Source organism: Pristiophorus japonicus, chromosome X (assembly GCF_044704955.1).
Source record: "Pristiophorus japonicus isolate sPriJap1 chromosome X, sPriJap1.hap1, whole genome shotgun sequence".
NCBI classification, from domain to species: Eukaryota; Metazoa; Chordata; class Chondrichthyes; family Pristiophoridae; genus Pristiophorus; species Pristiophorus japonicus.
Window position 1 is genome coordinate 14,103,452 of NC_092010.1, and position 24,736 is coordinate 14,128,187.

The 24,736-nt window shown below is 50.0% G+C and overlaps 1 protein-coding gene across 4 annotated transcripts in view; it reads right to left on the reverse strand.

Moving 5' to 3' along the window:
* Positions 1–24,736, reverse strand: part of LOC139240875 (SWI/SNF complex subunit SMARCC2-like) — an 875,893-nt gene that overhangs the window by 192,447 nt on the left and 658,710 nt on the right. For 3 of the 4 annotated variants that reach the window (XM_070869382.1, XM_070869381.1, XM_070869380.1), the window contains exon 27: positions 21,142–21,240. In XM_070869382.1, coding sequence (XP_070725483.1) covers positions 21,142–21,240 — 99 coding nt within the window. The remainder of the gene's footprint in view (positions 1–21,141; positions 21,241–24,736) is intronic. The other variant, XM_070869383.1, reaches the window with a different exon arrangement.

The window sequence follows — 24,736 nt, forward strand, 5'->3', positions numbered from 1 at the left end:
CCCACTGTACCACCCAGTCCCAGAGTGTGAAAGGACAGTGTGATAACCCACCGTACCACTCAGGCCCAGAGTGTGAAAGAACAGTGTGATAACCCACTGTACCCAGTCCCAGAGTGTGAAAGGATAGTGTGATAACCCACTGTACCCAGTTCCAGAGTGTGAAAGGACAGTGTGATAACCCACTGCACCATCCAGTCCCAGAGAATGAAAGGACAGTGTGATAACCCACTGTGCCACCCAGTCCCAGAGTGTGAAAGGACAGTGTGATAACCCACTGTACCCAGTCCCAGAGTGTGAAAGGACAGTGTGGTAACCCACTGTACCCAGTCCCAGAGTGTGAAAGGACAGTGTGATAACCCACTGTACCCAGTCCCAGAGTGTGAAAGGACTCTGTGATAACCCACTGTACCACCCAGTCCCAGAGTGTGAAAGGACAGTGTGATAACCCACCGTAACACCCAGTCCCAGAGTGTGAAAGAACAGTGTGATAACCCAATGTACCACCCAGTCCCAGAGTGTGAAAGGACAGTGTGATAACCCACTGTACCCAGTCCCAGAGTGTGAAAGGACAGTGTGGTATCCCACTGTACCCAGTCGCAGAGTGTGAAAGGACAGTGTGATAACACACCGTACCACCCAGTCCCAGAGTGTGAAAGGACAGTGTGATAACCCACTGTATCCAGTCCCAGAGTGTGAAAGGACATGTGTGATAACCCAGTGTACCAAGTCCCTGATTGTGAAACGACAGTGTGATAAACCACTGTACCACCCAGTCCCAGAGTGTGAAAGGATAGTGTGATAACCCACTTTACCATCCAGTTTCAGCGAATGAAAGGACAGTGTGATAACCCACTGTGCCACCCAGTCCCAGAATGTGAAAATACAGTGTGATAACCCACTGTAACCAGTCCCAGAGGGTGAAAGGACAGTGTGATAACCCATGGTACCCAGTCCCAGAGTGTGAACGGACACTGTGATAACCAACTGTACCACCCAGTCCCAGAGTGTGAAAGGACAGTGTGATAACCCACCGTACCACCCAGTCCCAGAGTGTGAAAGGACAGTGTGATAACCTACTGCACCATCCATTCCCAGAGAATTAAAAGAAAATGTGATATCCCACTGTGCCACCCAGTCCCAGAGTGTGAAAGTAGTGTGATAACCCACTGTACCCAGTGCCAAAGTGTGAAAGGACTGTGTGATAACCCACTGTACCCAGTCCCAGAGTGTGAAAGGACTGTGTGATAACCCACTGTACCACCCAGTCCCAGAGTGTGAAAGCACAGTGTGATAACCCACTGTCCCCAGTCCCAGTGTGTGAAAGGACAGTGTGATAACCCACTGTACCAAGTCCCAGAGTGTGAAAGGACAGTGTGATACCCCACTGTACCCAGTCCCAGAGTGTGAAAGGACAGTGTGATAACCCACTGTACCCAGTCCCAGAGTTTGGAAGGAACGTTTGATAACACACTGCACCCAGACCCAGAGTGTGAAAGGAGAGTGTGATACACCACTGTACCCAGTCCCAGAGTGTGAAAGGACATTGTGATAACCCACTGTACGCAGTCCCAGAGTGTGAAAGGATAGTGTGATAACCCACTGTACCCAGTTCCAGAGTGTGAAAGGACAGTGTGATAACCCACGGCACCATCCAGTCCCAGAGAATGAAAGGACAGTGTGATAACCCACTGTGTCACCCAGTCCCAGAGTGTGAAAATACAGTGTGATAACCCATTGTAACCAGTCCCAGAGGGTGAAAGGACAGTGTGATAACCCATGGTACCCAGTCCCAGAGTGTGAATGGACACTGTGATAACCCACTGTACCACCCAGTCCCAGAGTGTGAAAGGACAGTGTGATAACCCAATGTACCACCCAGTCCCAGAGTGTGAAAGGACAGTGTGATAAGCCACTGTACCCAGTCCGACAGTGTGAAAGGACAGTGTGGTAACCCACTGTACCCAGTCCCAGAGTGTGAAAGGACAGTGTGATAACCCACCGTACCACCCAGTCCCAGAGTGTGATAGGACAGTGTGATAACCCACTGTACCCAGTCCCAGAGTGTGAAAGGACAGTGTGATAACGCAGTGTACCAAGTCCCTGAGTGTGAAAGGACAGTGTGATAACCCACTGTACCCAGTCCCAGAGTTTGGAAGGAAAGTCTGATAACCCACTGTACCCAGTCCCAGAGTGTGAAAGAACAGTGTGATAACCCACTGTACCCGGTCCCAGAGTGTGAAAGGACAGTGTGATAACCCGCTGTACCAAGTCCCTGAGTGTGAAAGGACAGTGTGATAACCCACTGTACCCAATCCCAGAGTGTGAAAGGACAGTGTGATAATCCACTGCACCATCCAGTCCCAAAGAATTAAAAGAAAATGTGATAACCCACTGTGCCACCCAATCCCAGAGTGTGAAAGTACAGTGTGATAACCCACTGTACCCAGTCCCAGAGTGTGAAAGGACACTGTGATAACCCACTGTACCACCCAGTACCAGAGTGTGAAAAGACAGTGTGATAACCCACTGTACCCAGTCCCAGAGTGTGAAAGGACAGTGTGATAACCCACTGTACCCAGTCCCAGAGTGTGAAAGGACAGTGTGATAACCCACTGCACCCAGACCCAGAGTGTGAAAGGACAGTGTGATAACCCACTGTACCCAGTCCCAGAGTGTGAAAGGACAGTGTGATAACCGACTGTACCACCCAGTCCAAGAGTGTGAAAGGACAGTGTGATAACCCAGTGTACCACCCACTCCCAGAGTGTGAAACGACAGTGTGATAACCCACTGTACCACCCAGTCCCAGAATGTGAATGGACAGTGTGATAACCCACGGTACCACCCAGTCCCAGAGAGTGAAAGGACAGTGTGATAACGCACTGTACCACCCAGTCCCAGAGTGTGAAAGGACAGTGTGATAACCCACTCTACCACCCAGTCCCAGAGTGTGAAAGGACAGTGTGATAACCCACTGTACCACCCAGTCACAGAGCGTGAAAGGACAGTGTGATAACCCACTGTACCACCCAGTCCCAGAGTGTGAAAGGACAGTGTGATAACCCACTGTACCACCCAGTCCCAGAGTGTGAAAGGAAAGTTTGAAAACCCACTGTATCCAGTCCCAGAGTGTGAAAGGACAGTGTGAGAACCCACTGCACCCAGACCCAGAGTGTGAAGGACAGTGTCATAACCCACTGTACCCAGTCCCAGAGTGTGAAAGGACAGTGTGATAACCCACTGTACCCAATCCCAGAGTGTGAAAGAATAGTGTGATAACCCACTGAACCCAGTTCCAGAGTGTGAAAGGACAGTGTGATAACCCACTGTACCACCCAGTCCCAGAGTGTGAAAGGACAATGTGATAATCCACTGCACCCAGTCCCAGAGTTTGGAAGGAAAGTTTGATAACCCACTGCACCCAGACCCAGAGTGTGAAAGGAGAGTGCGATACCCCACTGTACCCAGTCCCAGAGTGTGAACGGACAGTGTGATAGCCCACTGTACCCAGTCCCAGAGTGTGAAAGGATAGTGTGATAACCCACTGTACCCAGTTCCAGAGTGTGAAAGGACATTGTGATAACCCACTGTACCACCCAGTCCCAGAGTGTGAAAGGACAGTGTGATAACCCACTGTACCACCCAGCCCCAGAGTGTGAAAGAACAGTGTGATAACCCACTGTACCCAGTCCCAGAGTGTGAAACGACAGTGTGGTAACCCACTGTACCCAGTCCCAGAGTGTGAAAGGACAGTGTGGTAACCCACTGTACCCAGTCGCAGAGTGTGAAAGGACAGTGTGATAACCCACTGTACCCAGTCCCAGAGTGTGAAAGGACAGTGTGGTAACACACTGTACCCAGTCGCAGATTGTGAAATGACAGTGTGATAACCCACCGTACCACCCAGTCCCAAAGTGTGAAAGAACAGTGTGATGATCCACTGTATCCAGTCCCAGAGTGTGAAAGGACAGTGTGATAACCCTCTGTACCAAGTCCCTGAGTGTGAAAGGACAGTGTGATAACCCACTGTATCCAGTCCCAGAGTGTGAAAGGACAGTGTGAGAACCCACTGCAGCCAGACCCAGAGTGTGAAGGACAGTGTCATAACCCACTGTACCCAGTCCCAGAGTGTGAAAGGAGAGTGTGATAACCCACTGTACCCAGTTCCAGAGTGCGAAAGGACAGTGTGATTACCCACTGCACCATCCAGTCCCAGAGAATTAAAAGAAAATGTGATAACCCACTGTGCCACCCAGACCCAGAGTGTGAAAGGACAGTGTGATAATCCACTGTACCCAGTCCCAGAGTTTGGAAGGAAAGTCTGAAAAACCACTGCACCCAGAGCCAGAGTGTGAAAGGAGAGTGCGATACCTCACTGTACACAGTCCCAGAGTGTGAAAGGACACTGTGACAACCCACTGTACCACCCAGTCCCAGAGTGTGAAAGGACAGTGTGATAACCCACCGTACCACTCAGTCCCAGAGTGTGAAAGAACAGTGTGATAACACACTGTACCCAGTCCCAGAGTGTGAAAGGACAGTGTGATAACCCACTGCACCATCCAGTCCCAGAGAATGAAAGGACAGTGTGATAACCCACTGTGCCACCCAGTCCCAGAGTGTGAAAGGACAGTGTGGTAACCCACTGTACCCAGTCCCAGAGTGTGAAAGGACAGTGTGATAACCCACTATACCCACTCCCAGAGAGTGAAAGGACAGTGTGGTATCCCACTGTACCCAGTCGCAGAGTGTGAAAGGACAGTGTGATAACCCATCGTACCACCCAGTCCCAGAGTGTGAAAGGACAGTGTGATAACCCACTGTACCCAGTCCCAGAGTGTGAAAGGAGTGTGTGATAACCCATGGTACCCAGTCCCAGAGTATGAAAGGACAGTGTGAAAACCCACTGTACCACCCAGTCCCAGAGTGTGAAAGGACAGTGTGATAACCCACTGTACCACGCAGTCACAGAGCGTGAAAGGACAGTGTGATAACCCACTGTACCACCAAGTCCCAGAGAGTGAAAGGACAGTGTGATAACCCACTGTACCACCCAGTCCCAGAGTGTGAAAGGACAGTGTGATAACCCACTGTACCACCCAGTCCCAGAGTGTGAAAGGACAGTGTGATAACCCACTGTACCACCCAGTCACAGAGCGTGAAAGGACAGTGTGATAACCCACTGTATCACCAAGTCCCAGAGAGTGAAAGGACAGTGTGATAACCCAATGTACCACCCAATCCCAGAGTGTGAAAGGACAGTGTGAGAACCCACTGTACCACCCAGTCCCAGAGTGTGAAAGGAAAGTGTGATAACCCACTGTACCCAGTCCCAGAGTGTGAAGGACAGTGTGATAACCCAGGGTACCCAGTCCCAGAGTTTGGAAGGAAAGTCTGATAGCCCACTGTACCCAGTCCCAGAGTGTGAAAGAACAGTATGATGATCCACTGTACCAAGTCCCAGAGTGTTAAAGGACAGTGTGATAACCCACTGCACCCAGACCCAGAGTGTGAAAGGACAGTGTGATAACCCACTGTATCCAGACCCAGAGTGTGAAAGGACAGTGTCATAACCCACTGTACCCAGTCCCAGAGTGTGAAAGGACAGTGTGATAACCCACTGTACCCAATCCCAGAGTGTGAAAGGATAGTGTGATAACCCACTGTACCCAGTCCCAGAGTGTGAAAGGACAGTGTGATAACCGACTGTACCACCCAGTCCCAGAGTGTGAAAGGACAGTGTGATAACCCACTGTACCCAGTCCCAGTGTGTGAAAGGACAGTGTGATAACCCAATGTACCCAGTCCCAGAGTGTGAAAGGACAGTGTGATAACCCGCTGTACCAAGTCCCAGAGTGTGAAAGGACAGTGTGATAACCCACTGCACCCAGACCCAGAGTGTGAAAGGACAGTGTGATAATCCACTGTACCCAGTCCCAGAGTTTGGAAGGATAGTGTGATAACCCATGGTACCCAGTCCCAGAGTGTGAACGGACACTGTGATAACCCACTGTACCACCCAGTCCCAGAGTGTGAAAGGACAGTGTGATAACCCACCGTACCACCCAGTCCCAGAGTGTCAAAGGACAGTGTGATAACCCACTGCACCATCCAGTCCCAGAGAATTAAAAGAAAATGTGATAACCCACTGTACCACCCAGTCCCAGAGTGTGAAAGTAGTGTGATAACCCACTGTACCCAGTCCCAGAGTGTGAAAGGACTGTGTGATAACCCACTGTACCACCCAGTCCCAGAGTGTGAAAGGACAGTGTGATAACCCACTGTACCCAGTCCCAGTGTGTGAAATGACAGTGTGATAAGCCACTGTACCAAGTCCCAGAGTGTGAAAGGACAGTGTGATAACCCACTGCACCCAGACCCAGAGTGTGAAAGGACAGTGTGATAATCCACTGTACCCAGTCCCAGAGTTTGGAAGGAAAGTCTGATAACCCACTGCACCCAGACCCAGAGTGTGAAAGGACAGTGTGATACCCCACTGTACCCAGTCCCAGAGTGTGAAAGGACAGTGTGATAACCCACTGTACCCAGTCCCAGAGTTTGGAAGGAAAGTTTGATAACCCACTGCACCCTGACCCAGAGTGTGAAAGGAGAGTGCAATACCCCACTGTACCCAGTCCCAGAGTGTGAAAGGGCAGTGTGATAACCCACTGTACCACCCAGTCCCAGAGTGTGAATGGACAGTGATAACCCACTGTACCCAGTCCCAGAGTGTGAAAGGACAGTGTGATAACCCAGTGTACCAAGTCCCTGAGTGTGAAAGGACAGTGTGATAACCCACTGTATCCAGTCCCAGAGTGTGAAAGGACAGTGTGACAACCCACTGTATCCAGTCCCAGAGTGTGAAAGGACAGTGTGATAACCCACTGTACCCAGTCCCAGAGTGTAAAAGGACAGCGTGATAACCCACTGTACCACCCAGTCCGAGTGTGAAAGGACAGTGTGATAACCCACTGCACCACCCAGTCCGAGTGTGAAAGGACAGTGTGATAACCCACTGTATCCAGTCCCAGAGTGTGAAAGGACAGTGTGATAACCCACTGTACCACCCAGTTCCAGAGTGTGGAAGGGCAGTGTGATAACCCACTGTACCGAGTCCCAGAGTGTGAAAGGAGAGTGTGATAACCCATGGTACCCAGTCCCAGAGTGTGAAAGGACAGTGTGATAACCCAGTGTACCACCCAGTCCCAGAGTGTGAAAGGACAGTGTGATAACCCACTGTATCCAGTCCCAGAGTGTGAAAGGACAGTGTGACAACCCACTGTATCCAGTCCCAGAGTGTGAAAGGACAGTGTGATAACCCACTGTACCCAGTCCCAGAGTGTGAAAGGACAGTTTGATAACCCACTGTACCACCCAGTCCAGAGTGTGAAAGGACAGTGTGATAACCCATGGTACCAAGTCCCAGAGTGTAAAAGGACAGCGTGATAACCCACTGTACCACCCAGTCCGAGTGTGAAAGGACAGTGTGATAACCCACTGTACCACCCAGTTCCAGAGTGTGGAAGGGCAGTGTGATAACCCACTGTACCGAGTCCCAGAGTGTGAAAGGAGAGTGTGATAACCCATGGTACCCAGTCCCAGAGTGTGAAAGGACAGTGTGATAACCCAGTGTACCACCCAGTCCCAGAGTGTGAAAGGACAGTGTGATAACGCACTGTCCCACCCAGTCCCAGAGAGTGAAAGGACAGTGTGATAACCCACTGTCCCACCCAGTCCCAGAGTGTGAAAGGACAGTGTGATAACCCACTGTACCACCCAGTCCCAGAGAGTGAAAGGACAGTGTGATAACCCACTGTACCACCCAGTCCCAGAGTGTGAAAGGACAGTGTGATAACCCACTGTACCACCCAGTCACAGAGCGTGAAAGGACAGTGTGATAACCCACTGTACCACCTAGTCCCAGAGTGTGAAAGGACAGTGTGATAACCCATTGTGCCACCCAGTCCCAGAGAGCGAAAGGACAGTGTGATACCCCACTGTACTGAGTTCCAGAGTGTGAAAGGACAGTGTGATAACCCACTGTACCCAGTCCCAGAGTTTGGAAGGAAAGTCTGATAACCCACTGCACCCAGACCCAGAGTGTGAAAGTAGAGTGCGATACCCCACTGTACCCAGTCCCAGAGTGTGAAAGGACAGTGTGATAACCCACTGTACCCAGTCCCAGAGTGTGAAAGGATAGTGTGATAACCCACTGTACTCAGTTCCAGAGTGTGAAAGGTTAGGGTGATAACCCACTGCACCATCCAGTCCCAGAGAATGAAAGGACAGTGTGATAACCCACTGTGCCACCCAGTCCCAGAGTGTGAAAGGACAGTGTGATAACCCAATGTACCACCCAGTCCCAGAGTGTGAAAGGACAGTGTGATAACCCACTGTACCCAGTCCCAGAGTGTGAAAGGACAGTGTGGTATCCCATTGTACCCAGTCGCAGAGTGTGAAAGGACAGTGTGATAACCCACCGTACCACCCAGTCCCAGAGTTTGAAAGGACAGTGTGATAACCCAATGTACCACCCAGTCCCAGAGTGTGAAAGGACAGTGTGATAACCCACTGTACCCAGTCCCAGAGTGTGAAAGGACAGTGTGGTATCCCACTGTACCCAGTCGCAGAGTGTGAAAGGACACTGTGATAACCCACTGTACCACCCAGTCCCAGAGTGTGAAAGGACAGTGTGATAACCCACCGTACCACTCAGTCCCAGAGTGTGAAAGAACAGTGTGATAACCCACTGTACCCAGTCCCAGAGTGTGAAAGGATAGTGTGATAACCCACTGTACCCAGTTCCAGAGTGTGAAAGGACAGTGTGATAACCCACTGCACCATCCAGTCCCAGAGAATGAAAGGACAGTGTGATAACCCACTGTGCCACCCAGTCCCAGAGTATGAAAGGACAGTGTGGTAACCCACTGTACCCAGTCCCAGAGTATGAAAGGACAGTGTGATAACCCACTGTACCCAGTCCCAGAGTGTGAAAGGACACTGTGACAACCCACTGTACCACCCAGTCCCAGAGTGTGAAAGGACAGTGTGATAACCCACCGTAACACCCAGTCCCAGAGTGTGAAAGAACAGTGTGATAACCCAATGTACCACCCAGTCCCAGAGTGTGAAAGGACAGTGTGATAACCCACTGTACCCAGTCCCAGAGTGTGAAAGGACAGTGTGGTATCCCACTGTACCCAGTCGCAGAGTGTGAAAGGACAGTGTGATAACCCACCGTACCACCCAGTCCCAGAGTGTGAAAGGACAGTTTGATAACCCATGGTACCCAGTCCCAGAGTGTGAAAGGACAGTGTGATAACCCAGTGTACCAAGTCCCTGAGTGTGAAACGACAGTGTGATAACCCACTGTACCCCGCAGTCCCAGAGTGTGAAAGGACAGTGTGATAACCCACCGTACCACCCAGTCCCAGAGTTTGAAAGGACAGTGTGATAACCCAATGTACCACCCAGTCCCAGAGTGTGAAAGGACAGTGTGATAACCCACTGTACCCAGTCCCAGAGTGTGAAAGGACAGTGTGGTATCCCACTGTACCCAGTCGCAGAGTGTGAAAGGACACTGTGATAACCCACTGTACCACCCAGTCCCAGAGTGTGAAAGGACAGTGTGATAACCCACCGTACCACTCAGTCCCAGAGTGTGAAAGAACAGTGTGATAACCCACTGTACCCAGTCCCAGAGTGTGAAAGGATAGTGTGATAACCCACTGTACCCAGTTCCAGAGTGTGAAAGGACAGTGTGATAACCCACTGCACCATCCAGTCCCAGAGAATGAAAGGACAGTGTGATAACCCACTGTGCCACCCAGTCCCAGAGTATGAAAGGACAGTGTGGTAACCCACTGTACCCAGTCCCAGAGTATGAAAGGACAGTGTGATAACCCACTGTACCCAGTCCCAGAGTGTGAAAGGACACTGTGACAACCCACTGTACCACCCAGTCCCAGAGTGTGAAAGGACAGTGTGATAACCCACCGTAACACCCAGTCCCAGAGTGTGAAAGAACAGTGTGATAACCCAATGTACCACCCAGTCCCAGAGTGTGAAAGGACAGTGTGATAACCCACTGTACCCAGTCCCAGAGTGTGAAAGGACAGTGTGGTATCCCACTGTACCCAGTCGCAGAGTGTGAAAGGACAGTGTGATAACCCACCGTACCACCCAGTCCCAGAGTGTGAAAGGACAGTTTGATAACCCATGGTACCCAGTCCCAGAGTGTGAAAGGACAGTGTGATAACCCAGTGTACCAAGTCCCTGAGTGTGAAACGACAGTGTGATAACCCACTGTACCCCGCAGTCCCAGAGTGTGAAAGGACAGTGTGATAACCCACTGTACCCAGTCCCAGAGTGTGAAAGGACAGTGTGATAACCCACCGTAACACCCAGTCCCAGAGTGTGAAAGAACAGTGTGATAACCCAATGTACCACCCAGTCCCAGAGTGTGAAAGGACAGTGTGATAACCCACTGTACCCAGTCCCAGAGTGTGAAAGGACAGTGTGGTATCCCACTGTACCCAGTCCCAGAGTGTGAAAGGACAGTGTGATAACCCACTGTATCCAGTCCCAGAGTGTGAAAGGACATGTGTGATAACCCAGTGTACCAAGTCCCTGAGTGTGAAACGACAGTGTGATAAACCACTGTACCACCCAGTCCCAGAGTGTGAAAGGATAGTGTGATAACCCACTTTACCATCCAGTTTCAGCGAATGAAAGGACAGTGTGATAACCCACTGTGCCACCCAGTCCCAGAATGTGAAAATACAGTGTGATAACCCACTGTAACCAGTCCCAGAGGGTGAAAGGACAGTGTGATAACCCATGGTACCCAGTCCCAGAGTGTGAACGGACACTGTGATAACCAACTGTACCACCCAGTCCCAGAGTGTGAAAGGACAGTGTGATAACCCACCGTACCACCCAGTCCCAGAGTGTGAAAGGACAGTGTGATAACCTACTGCACCATCCATTCCCAGAGAATTAAAAGAAAATGTGATATCCCACTGTGCCACCCAGTCCCAGAGTGTGAAAGTAGTGTGATAACCCACTGTACCCAGTGCCAAAGTGTGAAAGGACTGTGTGATAACCCACTGTACCCAGTCCCAGAGTGTGAAAGGACTGTGTGATAACCCACTGTACCACCCAGTCCCAGAGTGTGAAAGCACAGTGTGATAACCCACTGTCCCCAGTCCCAGTGTGTGAAAGGACAGTGTGATAACCCACTGTACCAAGTCCCAGAGTGTGAAAGGACAGTGTGATACCCCACTGTACCCAGTCCCAGAGTGTGAAAGGACAGTGTGATAACCCACTGTACCCAGTCCCAGAGTTTGGAAGGAACGTTTGATAACACACTGCACCCAGACCCAGAGTGTGAAAGGAGAGTGTGATACACCACTGTACCCAGTCCCAGAGTGTGAAAGGACATTGTGATAACCCACTGTACGCAGTCCCAGAGTGTGAAAGGATAGTGTGATAACCCACTGTACCCAGTTCCAGAGTGTGAAAGGACAGTGTGATAACCCACGGCACCATCCAGTCCCAGAGAATGAAAGGACAGTGTGATAACCCACTGTGTCACCCAGTCCCAGAGTGTGAAAATACAGTGTGATAACCCATTGTAACCAGTCCCAGAGGGTGAAAGGACAGTGTGATAACCCATGGTACCCAGTCCCAGAGTGTGAATGGACACTGTGATAACCCACTGTACCACCCAGTCCCAGAGTGTGAAAGGACAGTGTGATAACCCAATGTACCACCCAGTCCCAGAGTGTGAAAGGACAGTGTGATAAGCCACTGTACCCAGTCCGACAGTGTGAAAGGACAGTGTGGTAACCCACTGTACCCAGTCCCAGAGTGTGAAAGGACAGTGTGATAACCCACCGTACCACCCAGTCCCAGAGTGTGATAGGACAGTGTGATAACCCACTGTACCCAGTCCCAGAGTGTGAAAGGACAGTGTGATAACGCAGTGTACCAAGTCCCTGAGTGTGAAAGGACAGTGTGATAACCCACTGTACCCAGTCCCAGAGTTTGGAAGGAAAGTCTGATAACCCACTGTACCCAGTCCCAGAGTGTGAAAGAACAGTGTGATAACCCACTGTACCCGGTCCCAGAGTGTGAAAGGACAGTGTGATAACCCGCTGTACCAAGTCCCTGAGTGTGAAAGGACAGTGTGATAACCCACTGTACCCAATCCCAGAGTGTGAAAGGACAGTGTGATAATCCACTGCACCATCCAGTCCCAAAGAATTAAAAGAAAATGTGATAACCCACTGTGCCACCCAATCCCAGAGTGTGAAAGTACAGTGTGATAACCCACTGTACCCAGTCCCAGAGTGTGAAAGGACACTGTGATAACCCACTGTACCACCCAGTACCAGAGTGTGAAAAGACAGTGTGATAACCCACTGTACCCAGTCCCAGAGTGTGAAAGGACAGTGTGATAACCCACTGTACCCAGTCCCAGAGTGTGAAAGGACAGTGTGATAACCCACTGCACCCAGACCCAGAGTGTGAAAGGACAGTGTGATAACCCACTGTACCCAGTCCCAGAGTGTGAAAGGACAGTGTGATAACCGACTGTACCACCCAGTCCAAGAGTGTGAAAGGACAGTGTGATAACCCAGTGTACCACCCACTCCCAGAGTGTGAAACGACAGTGTGATAACCCACTGTACCACCCAGTCCCAGAATGTGAATGGACAGTGTGATAACCCACGGTACCACCCAGTCCCAGAGAGTGAAAGGACAGTGTGATAACGCACTGTACCACCCAGTCCCAGAGTGTGAAAGGACAGTGTGATAACCCACTCTACCACCCAGTCCCAGAGTGTGAAAGGACAGTGTGATAACCCACTGTACCACCCAGTCACAGAGCGTGAAAGGACAGTGTGATAACCCACTGTACCACCCAGTCCCAGAGTGTGAAAGGACAGTGTGATAACCCACTGTACCACCCAGTCCCAGAGTGTGAAAGGAAAGTTTGAAAACCCACTGTATCCAGTCCCAGAGTGTGAAAGGACAGTGTGAGAACCCACTGCACCCAGACCCAGAGTGTGAAGGACAGTGTCATAACCCACTGTACCCAGTCCCAGAGTGTGAAAGGACAGTGTGATAACCCACTGTACCCAATCCCAGAGTGTGAAAGAATAGTGTGATAACCCACTGAACCCAGTTCCAGAGTGTGAAAGGACAGTGTGATAACCCACTGTACCACCCAGTCCCAGAGTGTGAAAGGACAATGTGATAATCCACTGCACCCAGTCCCAGAGTTTGGAAGGAAAGTTTGATAACCCACTGCACCCAGACCCAGAGTGTGAAAGGAGAGTGCGATACCCCACTGTACCCAGTCCCAGAGTGTGAACGGACAGTGTGATAGCCCACTGTACCCAGTCCCAGAGTGTGAAAGGATAGTGTGATAACCCACTGTACCCAGTTCCAGAGTGTGAAAGGACATTGTGATAACCCACTGTACCACCCAGTCCCAGAGTGTGAAAGGACAGTGTGATAACCCACTGTACCACCCAGCCCCAGAGTGTGAAAGAACAGTGTGATAACCCACTGTACCCAGTCCCAGAGTGTGAAACGACAGTGTGGTAACCCACTGTACCCAGTCCCAGAGTGTGAAAGGACAGTGTGGTAACCCACTGTACCCAGTCGCAGAGTGTGAAAGGACAGTGTGATAACCCACTGTACCCAGTCCCAGAGTGTGAAAGGACAGTGTGGTAACACACTGTACCCAGTCGCAGATTGTGAAATGACAGTGTGATAACCCACCGTACCACCCAGTCCCAAAGTGTGAAAGAACAGTGTGATGATCCACTGTATCCAGTCCCAGAGTGTGAAAGGACAGTGTGATAACCCTCTGTACCAAGTCCCTGAGTGTGAAAGGACAGTGTGATAACCCACTGTATCCAGTCCCAGAGTGTGAAAGGACAGTGTGAGAACCCACTGCAGCCAGACCCAGAGTGTGAAGGACAGTGTCATAACCCACTGTACCCAGTCCCAGAGTGTGAAAGGAGAGTGTGATAACCCACTGTACCCAGTTCCAGAGTGCGAAAGGACAGTGTGATTACCCACTGCACCATCCAGTCCCAGAGAATTAAAAGAAAATGTGATAACCCACTGTGCCACCCAGACCCAGAGTGTGAAAGGACAGTGTGATAATCCACTGTACCCAGTCCCAGAGTTTGGAAGGAAAGTCTGAAAAACCACTGCACCCAGAGCCAGAGTGTGAAAGGAGAGTGCGATACCTCACTGTACACAGTCCCAGAGTGTGAAAGGACACTGTGACAACCCACTGTACCACCCAGTCCCAGAGTGTGAAAGGACAGTGTGATAACCCACCGTACCACTCAGTCCCAGAGTGTGAAAGAACAGTGTGATAACACACTGTACCCAGTCCCAGAGTGTGAAAGGACAGTGTGATAACCCACTGCACCATCCAGTCCCAGAGAATGAAAGGACAGTGTGATAACCCACTGTGCCACCCAGTCCCAGAGTGTGAAAGGACAGTGTGGTAACCCACTGTACCCAGTCCCAGAGTGTGAAAGGACAGTGTGATAACCCACTATACCCACTCCCAGAGAGTGAAAGGACAGTGTGGTATCCCACTGTACCCAGTCGCAGAGTGTGAAAGGACAGTGTGATAACCCATCGTACCACCCAGTCCCAGAGTGTGAAAGGACAGTGTGATAACCCACTGTACCCAGTCCCAGAGTGTGAAAGGAGTGTGTGATAACCCATGGTACCCAGTCCCAGAGTATGAAAGGACAGTGTGAAAACCCACTGTACCACCCAGTCCCAGAGTGTGAAAGGACAGTGTGATAACCCACTGTACCACGCAGTCACAGAGCGTGAAAGGACAGTGTGATAACCCACTGTACCACCAAGTCCCAGAGAGTGAAAGGACAGTGTGATAACCCACTGTACCACCCAGTCCCAGAGTGTGAAAGGACAGTGTGATAACCCACTGTACCACCCAGTCCCAGAGTGTGAAAGGACAGTGTGATAACCCACTGTACCACCCAGTCACAGAGCGTGAAAGGACAGTGTGATAACCCAGGGTACCCAGTCCCAGAGTTTGGAAGGAAAGTCTGATAGCCCACTGTACCCAGTCCCAGAGTGTGAAAGAACAGTATGATGATCCACTGTACCAAGTCCCAGAGTGTTAAAGGACAGTGTGATAACCCACTGCACCCAGACCCAGAGTGTGAAAGGACAGTGTGATAACCCACTGTATCCAGACCCAGAGTGTGAAAGGACAGTGTCATAACCCACTGTACCCAGTCCCAGAGTGTGAAAGGACAGTGTGATAACCCACTGTACCCAATCCCAGAGTGTGAAAGGATAGTGTGATAACCCACTGTACCCAGTCCCAGAGTGTGAAAGGACAGTGTGATAACCGACTGTACCACCCAGTCCCAGAGTGTGAAAGGACAGTGTGATAACCCACTGTACCCAGTCCCAGTGTGTGAAAGGACAGTGTGATAACCCAATGTACCCAGTCCCAGAGTGTGAAAGGACAGTGTGATAACCCGCTGTACCAAGTCCCAGAGTGTGAAAGGACAGTGTGATAACCCACTGCACCCAGACCCAGAGTGTGAAAGGACAGTGTGATAATCCACTGTACCCAGTCCCAGAGTTTGGAAGGATAGTGTGATAACCCATGGTACCCAGTCCCAGAGTGTGAACGGACACTGTGATAACCCACTGTACCACCCAGTCCCAGAGTGTGAAAGGACAGTGTGATAACCCACCGTACCACCCAGTCCCAGAGTGTCAAAGGACAGTGTGATAACCCACTGCACCATCCAGTCCCAGAGAATTAAAAGAAAATGTGATAACCCACTGTACCACCCAGTCCCAGAGTGTGAAAGTAGTGTGATAACCCACTGTACCCAGTCCCAGAGTGTGAAAGGACTGTGTGATAACCCACTGTACCACCCAGTCCCAGAGTGTGAAAGGACAGTGTGATAACCCACTGTACCCAGTCCCAGTGTGTGAAATGACAGTGTGATAAGCCACTGTACCAAGTCCCAGAGTGTGAAAGGACAGTGTGATAACCCACTGCACCCAGACCCAGAGTGTGAAAGGACAGTGTGATAATCCACTGTACCCAGTCCCAGAGTTTGGAAGGAAAGTCTGATAACCCACTGCACCCAGACCCAGAGTGTGAAAGGACAGTGTGATACCCCACTGTACCCAGTCCCAGAGTGTGAAAGGACAGTGTGATAACCCACTGTACCCAGTCCCAGAGTTTGGAAGGAAAGTTTGATAACCCACTGCACCCTGACCCAGAGTGTGAAAGGAGAGTGCAATACCCCACTGTACCCAGTCCCAGAGTGTGAAAGGGCAGTGTGATAACCCACTGTACCACCCAGTCCCAGAGTGTGAATGGACAGTGATAACCCACTGTACCCAGTCCCAGAGTGTGAAAGGACAGTGTGATAACCCAGTGTACCAAGTCCCTGAGTGTGAAAGGACAGTGTGATAACCCACTGTATCCAGTCCCAGAGTGTGAAAGGACAGTGTGACAACCCACTGTATCCAGTCCCAGAGTGTGAAAGGACAGTGTGATAACCCACTGTACCCAGTCCCAGAGTGTAAAAGGACAGCGTGATAACCCACTGTACCACCCAGTCCGAGTGTGAAAGGACAGTGTGATAACCCACTGCACCACCCAGTCCGAGTGTGAAAGGACAGTGTGATAACCCACTGTATCCAGTCCCAGAGTGTGAAAGGACAGTGTGATAACCCACTGTACCACCCAGTTCCAGAGTGTGGAAGGGCAGTGTGATAACCCACTGTACCGAGTCCCAGAGTGTGAAAGGAGAGTGTGATAACCCATGGTACCCAGTCCCAGAGTGTGAAAGGACAGTGTGATAACCCAGTGTACCACCCAGTCCCAGAGTGTGAAAGGACAGTGTGATAACCCACTGTATCCAGTCCCAGAGTGTGAAAGGACAGTGTGACAACCCACTGTATCCAGTCCCAGAGTGTGAAAGGACAGTGTGATAACCCACTGTACCCAGTCCCAGAGTGTGAAAGGACAGTTTGATAACCCACTGTACCACCCAGTCCAGAGTGTGAAAGGACAGTGTGATAACCCATGGTACCAAGTCCCAGAGTGTAAAAGGACAGCGTGATAACCCACTGTACCACCCAGTCCGAGTGTGAAAGGACAGTGTGATAACCCACTGTACCACCCAGTTCCAGAGTGTGGAAGGGCAGTGTGATAACCCACTGTACCGAGTCCCAGAGTGTGAAAGGAGAGTGTGATAACCCATGGTACCCAGTCCCAGAGTGTGAAAGGACAGTGTGATAACCCAGTGTACCACCCAGTCCCAGAGTGTGAAAGGACAGTGTGATAACGCACTGTCCCACCCAGTCCCAGAGAGTGAAAGGACAGTGTGATAACCCACTGTCCCACCCAGTCCCAGAGTGTGAAAGGACAGTGTGATAACCCACTGTACCACCCAGTCCCAGAGAGTGAAAGGACAGTGTGATAACCCACTGTACCACCCAGTCCCAGAGTGTGAAAGGACAGTGTGATAACCCACTGTACCACCCAGTCACAGAGCGTGAAAGGACAGTGTGATAACCCACTGTACCACCTAGTCCCAGAGTGTGAAAGGACAGTGTGATAACCCATTGTGCCACCCAGTCGCAGAGAGCGAAAGGACAGTGTGATACCCCACTGTACTGAGTTCCAGAGTGTGAAAGGACAGTGTGATAACCCACTGTACCCAGTCCCAGAGTTTGGAAGGAAAGTCTGATAACCCACTGCACCCAGACCCAGAGTGTGAAAGTAGAGTGCGATACCCCACTGTACCCAGTCCCAGAGTGTGAAAGGACAGTGTGATAACCCACTGTACCCAGTCCCAGAGTGTGAAAGGATAGTGTGATAACCCACTGTACTCAGTTCCAGAGTGTGAAAGGTTAGGGTGATAACCCACTGCACCATCCAGTCCCAGAGAATGAAAGGACAGTGTGATAACCCACTGTGCCACCCAGTCCCAGAGTGTGAAAGGACAGTGTGATAACCCAATGTACCACCCAGTCCCAGAGTGTGAAAGGACAGTGTGATAACCCACTGTACCCAGTCCCAGAGTGTGAAAGGACAGTGTGGTATCCCATTGTACCCAGTCGCAGAGTGTGAAAGGACAGTGTGATAACCCACCGTACCACCCAGTCCCAGAGTTTGAAAGGACAGTGTGATAACCCAATGTACCACCCAGTCCCAGAGTGTGAAAGGACAGTGTGATAACCCACTGTACCCAGTCCCAGAGTGTGAAAGGACAGTGTGGTATCCCACTGTACCCAGTCGCAGAGTGTGAAAGGACACTGTGATAACCCACTGTACCACCCAGTCCCAGAGTGTGAAAGGACAGTGTGATAACCCACCGTACCACTCAGTCCCAGAGTGTGAAAGAACAGTGTGATAACCCACTGTACCCAGTCCCAGAGTGTGAAAGGATAGTGTGATAACCCACTGTACCCAGTTCCAGAGTGTGAAAGGACAGTGTGATAACCCACTGCACCATCCAGTCCCAGAGAATGAAAGGACAGTGTGATAACCCACTGTGCCACCCAGTCCCAGAGTATGAAAGGACAGTGTGGTAACCCACTGTACCCAGTCCCAGAGTATGAAAGGACAGTGTGATAACCCACTGTACCCAGTCCCAGAGTGTGAAAGGACACTGTGACAACCCACTGTACCACCCAGTCCCAGAGTGTGAAAGGACAGTGTGATAACCCACCGTAACACCCAGTCCCAGAGTGTGAAAGAACAGTGTGATAACCCAATGTACCACCCAGTCCCAGAGTGTGAAAGGACAGTGTGATAACCCACTGTACCCAGTCCCAGAGTGTGAAAGGACAGTGTGGTATCCCACTGTACCCAGTCGCAGAGTGTGAAAGGACAGTGTGATAACCCACCGTACCACCCAGTCCCAGAGTGTGAAAGGACAGTTTGATAACCCATGGTACCCAGTCCCAGAGTGTGAAAGGACAGTGTGATAACCCAGTGTACCAAGTCCCTGAGTGTGAAACGACAGTGTGATAACCCACTGTACCCCGCAGTCCCAGAGTGTGAAAGGACAGTGTGATAACCCACTGTACCACCCAGTCCCAGAGTGTGAAAGGACAGTGTGATAACCCACTGTACCACCCAGTCACAGAGCGTGAAAGGACAGTGTGATAACCCACTGTGCCACCAAGTCCCAGAGAGTGAAAGGACAGTGTGATAACCCAATGTACCACCCAATCCCAGAGTGTGAAAGGACAGTGTGAGAACCCACTGTACCACCCAGTCCCAGAGTGTGAAAGGAAAGTGTGAAAACCCACTGTACCCAGTCCCAGAGTGTGAAAGGACAGTGTGATAACCCACTGTGCCCAGTCCCAGAGTGTGAAAGGACAGTGTGATAACCCACTGTACCACCCAGTCCGAGTGTGAAAGGACAATGTGATAACCCAATGTACCACACAGTACCAGAGTGTGAAAGGACCGTGTAATAACCCACTGTACCCAGTCCCAGAGTGTGAAAGGACAGTGATAATCTACTGCTCCTGGTCCGAGTGTGCGAAAGGACAGAATTTAATCTGCTGTCTTTTGTCCCACATGCCTTTATTTCATTTTAGATTTTGTGATTCCCCTGCTCGTGTAGCCCTACCAGAAGCAGCATCGCGATGCTCCTTTGTCATGCTCCGGAAAAGTGGCTTGGAGCAGTGTGTGAAGGTATCCTCTCCAGATAATTTTACTCGCTCTTACTCAAACCTTAATATATTTACATAATGGGATTTGTTATTCATTGTGCCCTCAAATGTCTCATCTGGTTAAGTCAGCAAGCAGCTGAGCCATACAGATAAGGAAGATTATAGACTCGATTCCACTCTGTGCTAATCTCATCTGGGGACAGTGGTAGGAATTATATATAAGAACATAAGAAATAGGAGCAGGAGAGGGCCATACCGCCCCTCGAGCCTGCTCCGCCATTTGGTACGATCGTGGCTGGTCCGGTTGTGGACTCGGGTCCACTTCCCTGCCCGCTCTCCATGGCCCTTTGTTCCTTTTGTCGTTTAGGAGGCTGTCTGTTTCTGTCTTGGATTTGTTCGGTGTCCCGGCTTCCGCAGCTCTCTGGGGCAGCGAGTTCCACAGATCCGCAGCCCTCTGAAAGGCTGGATCAACTGGGCTTGTATTCACTGGATCTCATAGAAACGTTTAAAATTCTGACGGGTTTCGACAGGTTAGATGCAGGAAGAATGTTCCCGATGTTGGGGAAGTCCAGAACCAGGGGTCACAGTCTAAGGATAAGGGGTAAGCCATTTAGGACCGAGATGAGGAGAAACTTCTTCACCCAGAGAGTGGTGAACCTGTGGAATTCTCTACCACAGAATGTTGTTGAGGCCAATTCACTAAATATATTCAAAAAGGAGTTCAATGTAGTCCTTACTACTAGGGGGATCAAGGGGTATGGCGAGAAAGCAGGAATGGGGTACTGAAATTGCATGTTCAGCCATGAACTCATTGAATGGCGGTGCAGGCTAGAAGGGCTGAATGGCCTACTCCTGCACCTATTTTCTATGTTTCTAAACAACATCGCAGAAATGAGCAGATTTGTGTTCAGTCTAAAGCCAATGGTGATGAAACTGCTATTCTATCTTCGGCCGAGCTTAAGAGTTAAAAAATTCATACTTTGTGCTTTTTAGAGGATCTCTTGTTTGTTTAATGTAACCCCTACTTTGAAATGGGCAAGTATATTTACATTCTCATAAAGCCACAACAATAAAATGCCAAGCACCAGTTCTCACCTGGCAATGGACTTGCGTTTCCCTGCATGGCAACTACAATAGCAGGGCTTTGGGCAGCTGCCGTCCCTGGGATGGAAGTTAGAGACATGGAGGGTGGGATGGTTTTTCCTGGTATGTTAGGATGTATAGAAATAGGTAGATCTACAGGCAAACTTCCTGGCAACATGTTGCCACTAACACCCCCAGACATGCAACTGGGTATATTACCATGCACTAGGTTTGGCATGCTAGCAAGGACGTTAGCTGGAATGTTTTCTGTGATGGCACTACCCATGCTACATGCAATACTGGCTGGCACAGCACAAGGCATACCAGCAGCCATATTACCAGACATGTTCGCAGGAATGCCAACTGGCATGTTACTGGGCATCAGCTGATTTGGAGTTTGTTGACTTGGAAATGGTGGCTGACCTGCAAGAGAAAAAGCAACTTTTAATTTCTGTACGTGGCAAATCAGTGCACATTATTTTCAAGGGGTCTCATTTTCACTATTGTGTGCAGTGTTGTCGTGCCAACAACAACTTGTATTTATATAGCGCCTTTAACATAGCAAAACATCACAAGGTGCTTCACAGGAATGTTATAAAATTCAAACACAGAAAGTAACCACTGCACCTCCTCCAGTATACCAAAAATATTTGAAAGTTATAACTAAACCTTCAAAGATTATCGAAGTTGAATGAATGGTTCATTCTATTTTAAATTTGAATTCTAACTGCAACGCTAACTTCAAGGCCTGGGGCCTCTGGTAAAGCCACAACTCAATTTATCAACAAGTGTAGTTAAGAGATAGCAACCGCTGAGGCTATGGTTGCAAACTCCCCTGATCTCGCATTCCCCAGTTTCCCCAACCCACAACAATTTGTGACAGCTGTGGCTCAGTGGGTAGAACATTCGCCTCAGAGTCAGAAGGTTGCGGGTTCAAGGCCCACTCCAGAGACCTGAGCATGAAAATATTGGCTGATATTCCAGTGCAGTGCTGAGGGAGAGATGCACTACTGGAGGTGCCGTCTTTCGAATGAGACGTAAAACTGAGAACCCGTCTACTCTCAGGTGGAGGTAGAAATCCCATTGCACTGTTCGAAGAAGAGGAGATATCTCAAGTCACTGAAGAAATACCACCAATGATGTCTACGTAAGATTCTACAAATCCCCTGGGAGGACAGGCGCACCAATATCAGCGTCCACGATGAGGCGAACATCCCCAGCATTGAAGCACTGACCACACTTGATCAGCTCCGCTGGGCAGGCCACATTGTCCGCATGCCAGACACAAGACTCCCAAACCAAGCGCTCTACTCGGAACTTCTTCATGGCAAACAAGCCAAAGGTGGGCAGTGGAAACGTTACAAGGACACCCTCAAAGCCTCCCTGATAAAGTGTAACATCCCCACTGACACCTGGGAGTCCCTGGCCAAAGACCGCCCTAAGTGGAGGACGTGCATCCGGGAGGGCGCTGAGCACCTCGAGTCTCATCGCCGAGAGCATGCAGAAATCAAGCGCAGGCAGCGGAAGGAGCGTGCGGCAAACCTGTCCCACCCTCCTTTACCCTCAACGACTATCTGACCCACCTGTGACAGGGACTGTGGCTCTTGTATTCAGCCACCTAAGGACTCATTTTAAGAGTGGAAGCAAGTCTTCCTCGATTCCGAGGGATTGTCTATGATGATGACGATGATACGAAGAAGAGCAGAGGTGTTATCCCCGGTGCCCTGACCAATCATTATTCCTTAAACAGATGATCACATCATTATCAGATTGCTGTTTGTGGGAGCTTGCTGCGTGCGAATTCGTTGCCGTGTTTCCGACATTATAACAGTGATTACACTTCAAAAAGTGCTTCATTGGCTGCAAAGTGCTTTGGGATCTCCTTAGGTTGTGAAAGGTGCGATATAAATACAACTCTTTCTTTCTCCCAACGCCCATTCCACAGTCTAATCACTGACTGGGACATTGTACAGGGGATCTGTCAAATCACTGGGATATTGTACAGGGGTTCTGTCTAATCACTGGGACAATGTACAGGGGTTCTGTCTAATCACTGGGACATTGTACAGGGGTTCTGTCTAATCACTGGGACACTGAACAGGGGTTTTGTCGAATCACTGACTGGGACATTGTACAGGGGTTCTGTCTAATCACTGACTGGGACATTGTGCAGGGGTTCTGTCTCATCACTGGGACATTGTACAGGGGTTCTGTCTCATCACTGACTGGGACATTGTGCAGGGGTTCTGTCTATCACTGGGACATTGTACAGGGGTTCTGTCTCATCACTGACTGGGACATTGTACAGGGGTTCTGTCTCATCACTGACTGCGACATTGTACAGGGGTTCTGTCTCATCACTGACTGCGACATTGTACAGGGGTTCTGTCTAATCACTGGGACATTATACAGGGGTTCTGTCTCATCACTGACTGGGACATTGTACAGGGGTTCTGTCTAATCACTGGGACATTGTACAGGGGTTAACATAGAAACATAGAAAATAGGTGCAGGAGTAGGCCATTCGGCCATTCCAGCCTGCGTCGCCATTCAAAGAGTTCATGGCTAAACATGCAACTTCAGTACCCCATTCCTGCTTTCTCGCCATACCCCTTGATCCCCCTAGTAGTAGGGACTTCATCTAACTCCCTTTTGAATATATTTAGTGAATTGGCCTCAACAACTTTCTGTGGTGGAGAATTCCACAGGTTCACCACTCTCTGGGTGAAGAAGTTTCTCCTCATCTCGGTCCGAAATGGCTTACCCCTTATCCTTAGACTGTAACCCCTGGATCTGGACTTCCCCAACATTGGGAACATTCTTTCTGCATCTAACCTGTCTAAACCAGTCAGAATTTTAAACGTTTCTATGAGGTCCCCTCTCATTCTTCTGAACTCCAGTGAACACAAGCCCAGTTGATCCAGTCTTTCTTGATAGGTCAGTCCCACCATCCCGGGAATCAGTCTGGTGAACCTTCGCTGCACTCCCTCAATAGCAAGAATGTCCTTCCTCAAGTTAGGAGACCAAAATTGAACACAATACTCCAGGTGTGGCCTCACCAAGGCCCTGTACAACTGGAGCAACACCGCCCTGCCCCTGTACTCAAATCCCCTCGCGATGAAGGCCAACATGCCATTTGCATTCTTAACCGCCTGCTGTACCTGCATGCCAACCTTCAATGACTGATGTACCATGACACCCAGGTCTCGTTGCACCTCCCCTTTTCCTAATCTGTCACCATTCAGATAATAGTCTGTCTCTCTGTTTTTACCACCAAAGTGGATAACCTCACATTTATCCACATTATACTTCATCTGCCATGCATTTGCCCACTCACCTAACCTATCCAAGTCACTCTGCAGCCTCATAGCATCATCCTCGCAGCTCACACTGCCATCCAACTTAGTGTCATCCGCAAATTTGGAGATGCCACATTTAATCCCCTCGTCTAAATCATTACTGTACGGTGTAAACAGCTGGGGCCCCAGCACAGAACCTTGCAGTACCCGACTAGTCATTGCCTGTCTACTCACTGACTGGGACATTGTACAGGGGTTCTGTCGAATCACTGGGACACTGTACAGGGGTTCTGTCTAATCACTGGGACACTGTACAGGGGTTCTGTCTAATCACTGGGACACTGTACAGGGGTTCTGTCGAATCACTGACTGGGACATTGTACATGGGTTCTGTCTAATCACTGGGACACTGTACAGGGGTTCTGTCTAATCACTGGGACACTGCACAGGGGTTCTGTCTAATCACTGGGACATTGTACAGGGGTTCTGTTGAATCACTGACTGGGACATTGTACATGGGTTCTGTCGAATCACTGGGACATTGGACATAGGTTCTGTCTAATTACTGACTGTGACATTGCACATGGGTTTTGTCTAATCACTGACTGGGACATTGTACA